This window comes from Anastrepha ludens, chromosome 5 (genome assembly GCF_028408465.1).
Source record: "Anastrepha ludens isolate Willacy chromosome 5, idAnaLude1.1, whole genome shotgun sequence".
NCBI classification, from domain to species: Eukaryota; Metazoa; Arthropoda; class Insecta; order Diptera; family Tephritidae; genus Anastrepha; species Anastrepha ludens.
Window position 1 is genome coordinate 88,195,420 of NC_071501.1, and position 13,363 is coordinate 88,208,782.

General features: G+C 37.0%; 1 protein-coding gene across 1 annotated transcript; it reads right to left on the minus strand.

Annotated features, from left to right (window-relative positions):
* Positions 1-10,714: 10,714 nt before the first annotated feature.
* LOC128863612 (protease inhibitor-like) lies at positions 10,715-11,263 on the minus strand. The gene is made up of 2 exons (XM_054102850.1): positions 11,107-11,263; positions 10,715-11,000 (listed from the first exon to the last, which is right to left on the minus strand). Exons 1-2 carry the CDS (start codon positions 11,180-11,182, stop codon positions 10,840-10,842), a joined length of 237 nt encoding a protein of 78 aa, XP_053958825.1. The 5' UTR covers positions 11,183-11,263; the 3' UTR covers positions 10,715-10,839.
* Between the last annotated feature and the right edge of the window lie 2,100 nt (positions 11,264-13,363).

Genomic DNA, 13,363 nt, shown 5'->3' on the forward strand with positions numbered 1-13,363 from the left:
CAAGTACATCAAAATATCTAGTCAGATCGCATCATATTGAATTAGCCTGGTTGCGTGATAAAAATCCGCATCACGTGATACGCATTTGACAAGCCACGCCAACAAGAGCATCACCACATCAACTAAGAGTTCAGCGTGAAATAATATTGATCCAGAGAGGTTACATCACAAGCATTTTCATAAGAAATTGTTATACATTTTTGTATATACCTATTTTATTTATTTTTTAAATACAAAGTTTATTTATTTTTTGTTTTTCCAAACCATATTTCAGAATATTTGGAACCCTTTTCATCGGTTTTAAGGATAAATTATGAAAACTATTTTATGTACATGGGGGAAAATGATAGTTTTATAATAGTCGAAAAAGTCTTTTCGTATTTTTAATCAAACTTCAACTCATTTTTTTTTTTATATTTATAGTATAATGAACTTTATTAAACCAAATATGTACCATTTTGGTCGACCACCTTTTGCCATTTTTCTTCTAGAGACATTATTCCATCAGTGTAAAACTTTTGTGGTTTCTCGGCGAAAAACTGCGACAAGTAATTTTCACAGGCCTCTTTTGAAGCCAACTTTACTCCCTTAAGGGAGCTCTGCATTGACCGAAACAAATGGTTGTCCGATGGTGCAAGGTCAGGGTTATATGGTGGATGCATCAAAACTTCACAGCCAAGTTCTCCCAGTTTTTGCCGAGTCATCAAAGATGTGTGTGGCCTAGCGTTGTCTTGATGGAAGACGACGCCCTTTCTGCTGATCAGTTCTGGCCGTTTTTTTTCGATTGCTTGCTTCAATCTCATCAGTTGTTGACAGTAAAGTGTAGAATCAATCGTTCGAGCTGGAGCAGCTCATAGTGGATGATTCCTTTCCAATCCCACCAAACACACAGCATAACTTTCGAGGCGTCAATCCTGGCTTTGCGACCATTTGTTGAGCTTCACCACCCTTGCACCATGATCTTTTTCGCACATTATTGTCGTATTTGATCCACTTTTCGTCTCCTGTTACCATTCGCTTCAGAAATGGTTCGATTTGTTCGCAGATGTTAATTCGGTCCATTAAATTTTTCACAGACAATTCATGTGGTACCCAAACATCGAGCTTCTTTTTGTAACCAGCCTTTTTTAAATGGTTCAAAACTGTTTGATGATGAATGTTTAGTGCCTTGGCGATGTCATGGCAGCTTATGTGACGGTCCTGGTCAATCTATTCCAGAATTTCGTCAACTTTTTCAACGATAGGTCGACCGGAGCGAGGTGCATCTTTCACATCGAAATTTCCAGAACGGAAGCGAGCGAACCATTGTTGTGCTACACGAACTGATACAGCATCGTCTCCGTAAAATTCACAAATTTCATTGGTGGCTTGCATGGTATTCTTCCCCTTTTTATACAAAAATTTCAAAATATTGTGAATTTCTTCATTATTTTCACTCATTTTTGAACAGCTATCACTTTTTTTCAACTTCTCTGAATTTAATTTTTTTTTTTGGTTAAATGTCACCTTTCTAACACCATATGATATGACACAATGTGATTGGTAGCACTGGAGATAGATGACTCCAATGACATCTATTGACAAAATACGAAAAGACTTTTTCGACTACCCAATATTTCGAGGCTTTTGTCAAGATTTTAACCCTTACTCCGAGTACCTTCGCTTAGTCAATTTATACATACTAAAATATTCTAATCTTTCTCAGAAATGGTCATGAACGGCGAACGGCAGATGAAGAGATTACCAAAACTTAAGTGGAATTTTGAGAGTAACTCTGCTATGACACATTTGAAATTAGTAGTGAACAAACTTTTGTAAGCAAAAATGAAAAGTTTGGTTTGTTTATTGCGAACAGAAGAGAGGATTCAGGAGAGCAGTAAGAAAAGGAGAAGGGGAGTAAGAAAAGAGTTGTTCGTAAACTAAACTCTATAATTGTGTCAGTTCAACAACTGATTCTGCCAAATTCACTGAGAACCAAGTAACAATATCGCAATATGCGTAAAATTGTGTAAGTATTCGCGCAACCATAGAAAATGTTATGAGATTTACATGTTACGACGCATGGTGATGAATTGAGAAGGTGTGGCCAATAACAGACCGTTATGAGCTGAGGGGCTGACATAACTGGGGTCACGAAGCGGTTTGCTTACGAAAAAAACTAAGATTGTGCTGGTGATATACGAAAAAAATCAACACATGTCACATGTGTGAACTGATCGTGCAGAATTCGGCTGGCGAATTCACTGTGACGTGGCCAACATAGTTATTGACTTAGCCTGCTAAATTTATCGTCCTTGGGTTCTACGTCAGCGGAACGACCTGGATTTATATTCGGTCAAGGACTGTCACTCCAGCAGCATTTTTAACGACTCACGACCATATCACACGCAAACAAGACGGTAACGCACATGACATTACCGCACAGTTTCGAAGCTCCATTTACCTCTTAATGGAGTAATGGAGACTATCCGCGACGTATAACCCTCATACGTCATAGGTAGAGAGCCTGGACGTAGGTTTCTTTTGTGGTTGTTATCCACAATCACGGTTCCACCCTCGATGTAGTCCAAATGCGGTCCCGGGGTGGAAGTCAGCCGAAGAGGGAAGGTCTGTTTTAGTGGGAGCGTGCCCCACATATCATTGGCGTGACGGCATCAATATGTAGAATGCTTCTGACATTTTTAAAAGTTTATTTCAATAATTATAAAGAATACAAGTGCGGAAATTTGTTATTTATTTACTTTCTCTAAATGTTGACCATTTCGTTGGATACATTCTGGGAATCTGGATTCCTTTCTCCGTGCATTCAAAAGGTAAGTGACGTCGGTATGCCATTAATCTCGCGAACGACATTTTCGTATAGTGTTTTAGTGCTGAGATTTGTTTAGTGTTAGGTTTTGTTTAGTGCTGGGTTTCTTTCCTAGACTTTACTTTTGAGGTGCCCCCACAAAAAAAAGGCCACAGGGGCGAGATCGGGTGACCTGCGTGGTCCGGATAAGTCACCGAAATGGCTTATTAGTTTGTTTGGAAAGAAATCAAGCAGTATCGCCACGTCCCAACATTGAGTCGCAGAAATTTTTATGCAAACTGTAATAGCGAGGCTTAAGCGCTTGCACAATTTGAATTTTGAAGGGGTGAAGTCTAAGCTCTTTTCTGAATAGTTTATGGAAGTTCCAGGGCGACTGAAGGGTAACTTAAGCAAACTTGTAGTTATCTCCCTTTCACAGCTTTGGGGAATTGAAATCTAGTTTCCGTTCATGCTGGTTTCCCCTTGAGAAGTTGATAGAAGTTGCATGGAGCCTGATTTGGCGAATAAGGCGGATGATCTAACACTGGAATGCTGTAGATTGTTGTACTGTGGAGACATCTTGACAGACAGTAAGGAATGGGTCAACGCATAATTTTGATGTAGAGCTCAAGGATTGTTTTTCTACAATACGAGTCGTTTTCTCATTACATTCGTACTTTCCCAGGGTTTAGAAAGAATGTGAAGGTAGTAATATCAAAGAAACATTTTGAATTTCAGTTTCAGTAGTGGTTTTTCCAAGTCTCATGCGAAATTGTACAATATTTCGTTAATTAATTTTTATTCCAAAGGTAAACGAAGACTGTGGCTATAATGACTTGTTTACAGAAGCGAGCCCATTGCGACAATGCATTTGACTGACTTGTAAAACATACCGTAGTGTCACAATGAAAGTATTAAAAAGAAAGAAAATATAAAAAAAGGTTTTAATAGAATTTATGGTAGTCGTAGAGGGTGGGTTCGACCATAACTTCGGGATCGGGACGCACATTCAGTTTTTAGGACCGCTTGGCCTTCTCTCTACTTCTTCAGGCTTTATCGAAAAGCTAAGGATGCATTTGAATTGACTGAATTAATTTAAATTCCATTTATTTGAAATAATAAAAAAACCATCGATAAAAATTTGCGCAGTACAAAATTGGTTTTTATTTAATAGTTGTCTTTTTCGCCGCAAAGATGCCAATAAAGTTAAAAGGCATAATTTATAAAGCGGTGGTTAGTCCTGCAATGGCGTAAGCTTCAGAATCCTGCCCGCTGTCTACTAAACAGGAACCAAGAGTCCATGTGGCGGCGATGAGAATGCTGCTATGGACATCGAGCGTAACAAAACTGGATAAGATAAGCAATAAAAACATCAGAGGTAGCGGCCAATTGGCTCCAATAGTAGAGAAATTGAGAGAAAATTGCATGCACTGGTATGGGCACATTATGAAAAGACCGGAACCATATGCGATAAAGACCGACCCTTTAAACCCTGGCTAAACGCTATTAAAAACGCGATGCAGCAAAGTGAAGTCAACGAAACGACAATCCAAGACCAAGTAACCTGGAGATTGCGTACGAGTTGGGCCGGCCCCAACTACGGGACCATGGAAGAAGAGAAAGATGTTATCTAATATCTTTGATTTGGAAAATTTACAATAACAAATGTTTTCAATATATTTCTCAGCTATACTTTTTTGGAGAAATATCTCAGATATTTTATTTATTTATTTATTTAGTTTTTACGGTCTTAAAACCTAATTTATACATTTGTGTGCTTATATGCTAAGTACAATAGTATATTACAATAATAATATTCCTGTGTAAAATAAAACAAATTATAGTTTATAGTTATCAAATTTTACAACGGAATTTATAGTTTAACATAATTAATGAAATCCATATTCCTACTGCTTGAAAATGAAGGGTCTAGTTTCTATCTAATCGGCAACGTTTTACAGTGATTAAATAGCAGCCTCTTGAAAGTGCTCATGTTAACAAAAATTTTTATTTGAGTAGGTAGCTCGTTAAAACATTTTAATCCTTTATAGAAAATATGTTTCTTATCAACTTCTGTTCTAAACAGTGGTAGTCTGAAACTATTACTTTTCCTGAGTATATATGAATGGGTTTCATTTATGTATCTAAGATTATCGCTCAGATAATACGGTAACTTGCCCTACTTTATATTAAAAACGATATTTCATAGCGTGGCCAAATATTTGCTGTTTCACGCTCAGCCAATTAAAGTCTCTGATCATTTCTTGTATGGGTGTATCATAACGCTTATTCAAAATGAATCGCATAGCTCTGTTTTGCATTTTTTGGAGCTTCTCAACTTGTGTGTCACTAGCCATGAAAAAAATCGTTGTACAACTATTGGTCTATAAACCAGACTTTTATATCTCTTTCCTATGCATTTGCATGATCTTTTCACGAGCCCGATTTTTTTCGCAATCTTTTTAACTGTATATTCAACGTGGTCTTCAAATTTTAACTTATTATCTATATAAATTCCAAGATATTTAATTACTTTTACTTGTTCAATTCTCTCATTTTTTATTTGTAAGCTATGGTGCACTTATTGCTCTAGAAAGAATCATAAACTTTGTTTTTGTCACATTTAGTTTAAGTTTATTTACGCACAACCAATTGTATAAGGAGTCAAGATCTTCTTGCATTTTTTTATTGCTCTATGCAGATTTCTATCGCTGACTGTTAAGAGAGTATCGTCAGCGAATAGATTTATCTTGCAATATTCCAATGCTGTATTTATATCATTAATATAAACATTGAAAAGTATGGGAGCTAGGACCGACCCCTGCGATAACCCATTTTGGACTCCTATCTTTCTTGACATAGATGAGTTTATAAGCGTTTGTTGCTTCTGGTCTGACAAGAAACTACGAAACCATTCAAGTTCAATGTTCACCACACCGATATATTACAATTTTTTTAACATTATTTCACGATCAATCGTCTCGAAAGCTCTTTTAAGGTCAATAAATACTGCTAATACATTCATTTTGGAATTGAGGTCTTCCTTCCACTGCGACAGTACCAAGTTAAGTGCAGTTTCGCATGAATGTTTTGCCCTAAAAGCGGATTGCTTATGAAAATATTATTGGACTCAATGTAGAATATTAGTTGGTTTTTAACCCCCGTTTCTAATATTTTTTCCAAATTAGGAAGGGTGTTTATAGGTATAAGTTCCTCAGCTTTTATATTGTAGTATTTTTCACCTTTTTTACTGGTACTATGGTGGAAGTTTTCCATTCCATAGGTACTGTTGTTGACCTAAGACTACTATTTACTGGTAAGGCGTAAAAGTGACCCATATATTCCACTGAAACCTTAATTACTCCTTCTGATAACAAGTTATTTTTACTCAATTTCCTCTTTGATTTCCTAACAATATGAACGATATCATCTGTGTTAATTTCTTCAAATTTAAGTAGTTGAGAGTTTTTCCTGCCTTGTCAATTCAGAATCAACATTTTCTATGAATTCACAAAGAATTCGTTTAATTTATTCGCCATCTCGCTATTATTTCTATATATTTTCCGGTTGATAGGCACCTCTTTAATGTTTTCTATGTTATTTGTGTTATTAACAACATTTTTTAAATATTTCCACATTAAACGACTATCATATCTATTTGTTTCAAACTTGTGTTCCATATACTGATTTTTTTTAACTTTAATCATTTTTTTGTATATATTCTTTATTTCGTTGTATTCTACCCTGTATTCTATCCTGTCATAATGACTTTTTGATAAAATGTATACCTTTTTTTATTAGTGTCGTCTTATTTTTTACGTCACTTTTTAGATTTTTTAATACGGTTTTCTATGAAATTTAATCATTTTTTAAACAACCGTGTAGCATAAAAGAGCGTTTTGGAATGAGGTGATCTTAGCTTTAGGCATTTTTTGACAACCAGCTGAGAGTGTTTTTACTTATGCATCTGTACAATGACCAAATGAAAATAAATGAACGACAGGGGCGTTCAATTCCCAATGTCCAGGGCGTTGTTAAATGAAGCATTGAGCTACTTGAAACTTCACCGTCTTTCAAGCGCATCAAGCATAGCTGCCATTTGTTCTCATTTCATATATTTTAGTGCTGTTCTGTTAATTTTTGACAGTTATCGAAGCCAAGTAAGCAAAGCCAGAGTGCATTGGGGCAGCACCTTAACCTTCGGTAGACAAACTGGGGTGCGAGTCAGCCAACAAAACTCGAATACATGCAGTAAGTCCTCAGTAGTTAGAGCGCACCGAATTTAGGGAGATCTAAAAAAGGGATTGTCTGGGATTTATCCCAGTATGTAATCCGCGTACTCTTTTTGCAAAGCAAAATGCATGCAAATTAGCTTTTCCCAAAGGTCCGAAGTGACAGACAGGAAAAGAAGTGGTCGTCCTCGCGTGGTTCGCACCAGAGCAGCCATAAAAGCTATTCGAGAAAAAATTCGCAGAAATTTAGAAATAGAATATAATGTCCAGGGAAATGAATGTATCGGCCAGATCCATGGCAAGACCAATTAGAGATGATCTCCGCATGACAGCCTACCATCCCTCAACTGGTCATCTTTTGGCAACGCGCTTGAAGAAAATTAAACTCGATAGATGCAAGCAGCTTCTCCGGTGGCAAGCGGTCAACGGCCATGAAAATATTCTTTTCACAGATGAGAATATTTTCACTGTTGAAGAAGTTTTTAATACACCAAACGACAAAATCTATCCTAAAAATTCTAAAGACGAAAAAAAATGTTGTTCCAAGGGTTCAGAGTGGCCAGCCTCCGTAATGGTTTGGTGGGGAGCGTCTTGTAAAGGCGTTACATCTCTCCATTTCTGCGGAAAAGAGTTTAAGACCGGGGCAAAAGTGTACCACGAGGATGTCTTAGAGGTTGTGGGGAAGCTGTTGAGCAGTACTTCTCTCTTCAATGGAGAGCGTTTGATCATCCAGCAAGATTTCGCTCTAGCCCATAAAGCAAAAATCACCCAGCAGTGGCTAAAAAACAATATTCCTGATTTCATAGCCGCAGAAGATTAGCCGTCTGGAAGTCCAGATTTGAAACCATTGGACTACAGTTTGTGGTCAGAATTGGAGAACATCTCCTGTCGAAGACCTCACAAAAATTTGGAGAGTCTCAAAAAATCTTTGGTCCGCGCAGCGTCGGAAATCGTCCGTGCTGCAATAGCTGAATGACCTAATCGTTCGAAGGCTTGTGTGACCATCTCGAATGAAAATTTAAAATTTTTTGTTTTAATATTTACATGATTAAATAAAACTAACTTCATTAAAAAAAATAATTTTAATTTCATATCTATTACGGACCTGACTTGTAACAGAACTTATGGCAAGACTAAGTATTTTGATAAGTTTTGACTATTTATTTAATTTTAATTAATTTTATACTAAATAAAGTTCATACTGCTACAAAAACCATATAATTCACTAACTAATTTTTATGATTTTTTCCCCACTATTACTACTTTAGCTTTAGTTTAAATAGTTTTCTGATACATTTTTTTTTCGTTAGAACGCAAAGCCTATATCTGGTAAAAATTTTCGTTATGTAAATAAAATCCATCTGATATCTTTGAATAAATCAAATGAAACAATTCACTTTAAATTTCTCTTCTTGTGTTGTTATGTCAAAAACAAAAAACAAAAAAAAGGTGTGTCTACCGAACGTTAAGAATGGGCAGACTTTACACTCAACAAGCCAAGCAAGGATGTCCCCAAGGGGGTGTTCTTTCTCTGCTGTTGCAGTGCTTGGTCGTAGACTTTCTATTAGCGGAGATGCAGGGACTCGGTTTTTATGTCCAAGCATATTCGGACGATGTCTGTGCGCTAATATCGCATAAATCCCTAAGAAGGCTTTGCACGAAAGTCAGAGGATTCTGGACAAAATCGATGACTGGTGCATGAGACAAGGTCTTTCCGTCAATCCGAACAAAACCACCATAGTCTTGTTCACGAGAAAAATTGGATAGACTCAGTCTTCCAACACTCAAAGGTGTGACGCTTGGTCTTTCCGATAAAGTTAAATATCTATGAATAATCTTGGATAAGAAGCTGACTGGGATAAGAAGCTGACACACGTTTCACTGAAGGTGAATCGCACATTAAGGATTTTTGAGCAATGCCGCAGAGCCTTTAGTAAAATTTGGGATCTGAAATCTGCTGTGGTCCTATGGATATACACAGCCCTTATCAGACCAATCATCACTTACGCCCCAGTAGTCTGGTGGCGACGGACAATGGTTAAGTCCACACTCCGGGAACTATACAGGCTGCAAAGAAGTGTATGTTTATGCATTACGGGTGCTATGAATGCAACCTCTAGCGCTGCTCTAAAAATGCACTGCTTGTTTTGCTTCCGTTGGATCTTAAGATACAACAGGAAGCAATAAAAGCTATGTGTAGAGAAATCTTTAAGTTGCTATCTGAGCAGTATCCACTGTTTTTGGCATCTAAAGACTATAGTTTCATTTGGAAGGAAATTTGATGTCACGCAATGGAGCAATCCAGAATGCATTCAGGGAGGTTTGGCGGATATTTTCTTTACGGATGGGTGGAAGAATGAAATAGGGTCTGGAGCCGAATGGTACTTAAACGATAGTTATAAGTATCACTATGCTATGGGGGGAAATGGCAACTGTTTTCCAAACAAAAATTTTTTCCATCCTAAAAGTAGCCGAATGGATAATCGAGAGGAGATGGACCGGGAAACAGATTGGAGTTTTCAGTGACAGTCAGGCTGCACTGAAGACCCTGGAAGACGCGAAACAAACCGCGAAGACTGTTCAAGAATGTGAGAAGAAGCTTAATTCTGTCACAAGACAGAACAGGCTTGTACTAATATGGGTTCCAGGACACACCGGTGTTCAAAGAGATAAGATTACCGATGAATTGGCCAGCCGTAGATCATCGGTTCCCCCAGAGGGACAATAATCGTAATCAGTTCCGCAGGAACCATGAATGGGATCAACGTTTGTGTATGCAATTTACATAAAGAGCGATGGTCCGGTCTAGAACGCTGCATAATTGCAAAGTGTTTTGTGAGAAGCCCGCACAGGAAACTGTCGAACTTTCTCCTAAAACTTGGAAAGAAAGATTTTGGGTTGTTGGCCGGTATTGTTACAGGACACAACCCATAAGTTCAGCATATGACCACCATTGGAATCATTGAGGACTCAATGTGCCTGTCTTGCTTGGAGGAGGCGCATAGCACTAAGCACTTTCTCTGTGAGTGTCTTTGCTAGAGAAAGGCTACGAATTTTGGGTTCCGATGTCGTGAGAATGAGTAATATTCGTTCTCTAAAACTGGACGGTATTTACTGATTTGCCAAAAAATCTGGAAAATTCTCACAGGACTAACTACCTTTGTTTCTGTCTCTATTCTTTCCTATCTCTTTCTCTGATACTTTACTCCCTGACTATCTACCCTCTAAATACAATGGGCTTTTTAGCCTGAGTGCCTTAGGAGCCACCAAATCTCTTGGTGCTCCTTGACTCGACCAATTCAAATTTCAAAATTTTACACTCAACAGCAGGCAATGACTATCGTTAGGCGCATGCGCACTTCTACTATGTATAACAGTGTCAGTCGCGTTATTTTTTAAATTTAAATGGGTAGGGAGGGTTAAAATTTTTATTACACAGTGTACATTCGCATGTGGGCTCATTAACTGCATTTGGCATTTGTGTAACATCAATTTCAGTTCATCAGTGGCTGGCTCTAATCACAGTTTCGCGTTAGCGACGCTACACCTTTTTAATTGCACAGAAAATCAAATCAATTATGACTAATCAAGGGAATTTTCTTTCAATTATTCTTAACTTTATTTTCGTATGCACGTGAATACAACCGCTGCGCAACGTAAGTATGCAACACACAACAATAAATTGAGACAATAATTAATCAACAAATATATATAATATAATTATAAGTACAATACATATTTACAAAACCAACAATTAAACACATCAACGTGTTTCAGCATCGATCATCACAATTTATCGAAACATTTTTCACATATCACTTAAAGGCAAGTCTTCTCGCATTCCTCTTTGGTATCGAAGCGATTATCATTGCCCTTGCAGCCTCCATAGAGGAAGTCCTCGCAAGCCTTCTTTTCGCTATTGTAGAAGAATTTCGGGTCGGCCTTGCGGCAGGGACCGATTTCGCGTGGCTGTGAGCAGGCTGAACAGAGAAAAAAGTGAAAGGCAATGAATTAGAAAGCAGAATAAAACTTGATTTTGCTAGTTAAGTTAGGCTTAATTAGACTCTTCACGCCTTGTGCGCTTACCCAACTTGTCAACGGCTTGTACTGTGGTGCACAACAACAAAGCGATGATGCCGAATACGAAAAGAATGCACTTCATATTGCTGCTGTTTATTAACTTCAATCTGGACTTAATTGGTGGAATGCGTTGACTGACGTTTTGCTAGTGAATGCCAGCAAGCCATCACAAGCAGCGCTTTTATAGTACAGTTGAGGGCTCACTTGAGCCACCGATTTGCCACCTGCATACATTATATTCAAATAAGTATGTATGTAGGCGTGTATTTACGTACAAATCAGTTCTACTTATGTACGTACATATTTATGTGTGTGTGTGTGAGTCAAGTAAGTGCTAAATTAGCGCTGTGATTTGCACATACCAGTGCGATTGTCTTTGTGTTGATAAGTGAATCCCAGCCTTCAGCTGATTTTGTAATTAACGCCTGGTTGTCATTTTAATACAAAACAAAACACTCTGCTTTGCTCAGCGCAGCTCTCTTTTGTCGTCTTTAGAGCAAATGCGGTTGAAAACTTGACCTACGGTCAACACCGGCATGTGCTAAACATAAAGGAAATAATAAACAATAAATATAATTTATATGTACATTCCGTGACAAAAATGTAATACATTGAAGTTTGTTGTTTTAATTCGATTTTTTAAGCAAAACTTAGTAATTAACTTAGTTTTATATGCACGTTTGATAGGTGCGTCATATAAATAATATGTGAGATTTTGGTCACATAACAAATTACAAGAGAAAAAAACATTTTTTTTAATAAATTTTTTTTTTTTTTTAAATTACGAAGGTGGAACAAACTTTATATATTCGTATTTCCTTTGTAACCAATCACCGCTCAAATCAATGCGCTACCCCTACCATCTTAACGGCTACTTAAACATTATTCTCCTGTTCTTATAAAGGGGTTTTCAGTAAGAGCGCTTCAACTTTTGAACTTTTTTGAATAAAACACAAACGGTTTGACTTTTTTAACTAATTTTTTTTTTATTATCGAGTTCCAACATATACATTTAAATATGAAAATCGATTTCTTTTGCATGACCACCGCGTGCACGTTTTACGAAGTCCAATCGTTGAACCCAATTTTCGACCACTCTTTTGCATAAATCGGCCGAAATTCCAGCAATTTCGCCTTCAATATTGGCTCTGAGCTCACAAATCGTCGCCGGCTTGTTACTGTAGACCAATGACTTCACATAACCCCAAAACGGGACGGCTTGTTAAATGGACCGTAAAATGGCCGTAATGCTCTTAAAGTAGCAGCAACAGAACGATTATTTTCATAAAAAATTTGCACGATTTGCAATCGTTGCTCAAGTGTGTAGCGTTCCATGATGAAATGTATACTAATGAAGTTTACAAATGACAAGCGAAAAATAAAAAAATATTGCGTCGTTCGCCCTCCCTATCGGAAAAAAGTTGAAGCGCACCTATTGAATAACCCTATACTTACTCTAACCACTGTTAAATCGTACCCCTATGATTTCATCTCATATTAGTTTGAGGAAAAATAAATCCCTTATTTTCTCGGTAGATTGCTATAGTTAACCAGAACTTTTCAAGTGGCTGCAAAATACCTTTGATTTTTGACAATTTTTGTTCGTCGAGGAGTTTAAATTTTAGTATAAAAAATTGCAAGTTTCAAGTAGCTGCAAATTATCTTTGATTTTTGAATTTTTGTTTTCGCTAAGGAGCTTAAATTTTAGTATAAAAAAATGCAAATTTCAAGTGGCTGCAAAATACCTTTGAGTTATCACAATTTTTTTCGCTGAGGAGTTTAAATTTTAGTATAAAAATTGCAAGTTTCAAGTATCTGCAAAATACCTTTGATTTGGGATAATTTTTTTTCGCTAAGGAGTTTAAATTTAGTATAAAAAGTGCAAGTTTTAAGTAGCTGCAAATACTGCTGGATTTGTGATAATTTTAATTTTTCACCGAGGAGTCGCGCCTTTCCTTCCATACGAAGTAATCGAATTGGGTACCTCACGGCAGTCAATGCAAGTCTTCGGGTGTTTTTCTGCTCATAAAAAGTCATCTGCCGTTGTAGGACAACAACGAGCTGTACTCCACAAGTTGGAGGAGTAGTTACATGGAGAATAAAAAATAATGTGCAAGCAAATTTTTTAAGTGCAATTATTAACACTTTTAGGAATCAAAAAGAAACTACTTAATCTACAGTTTCTTGAAAGTTTCTAATTGAATGCAAAATAAAAGTAGAAGGATATATTATATGTACTTATAATTCGATAATTTTTTTTAGT

Excerpts from the sequence above, each read along its gene's own strand:
- LOC128863612 (XM_054102850.1), bottom strand. The coding sequence starts at position 11,182 with ATGAAGTGCATTCTTTTCGTATTCGGCATCATCGCTTTGTTGTTGTGC. Across the intron at positions 11,001-11,106 it reads ACAAGCCGTTGACAAGTTGG|CCTGCTCACAGCCACGCGAA; the intron begins GTAAGCGCACAA and ends TTCTCTGTTCAG.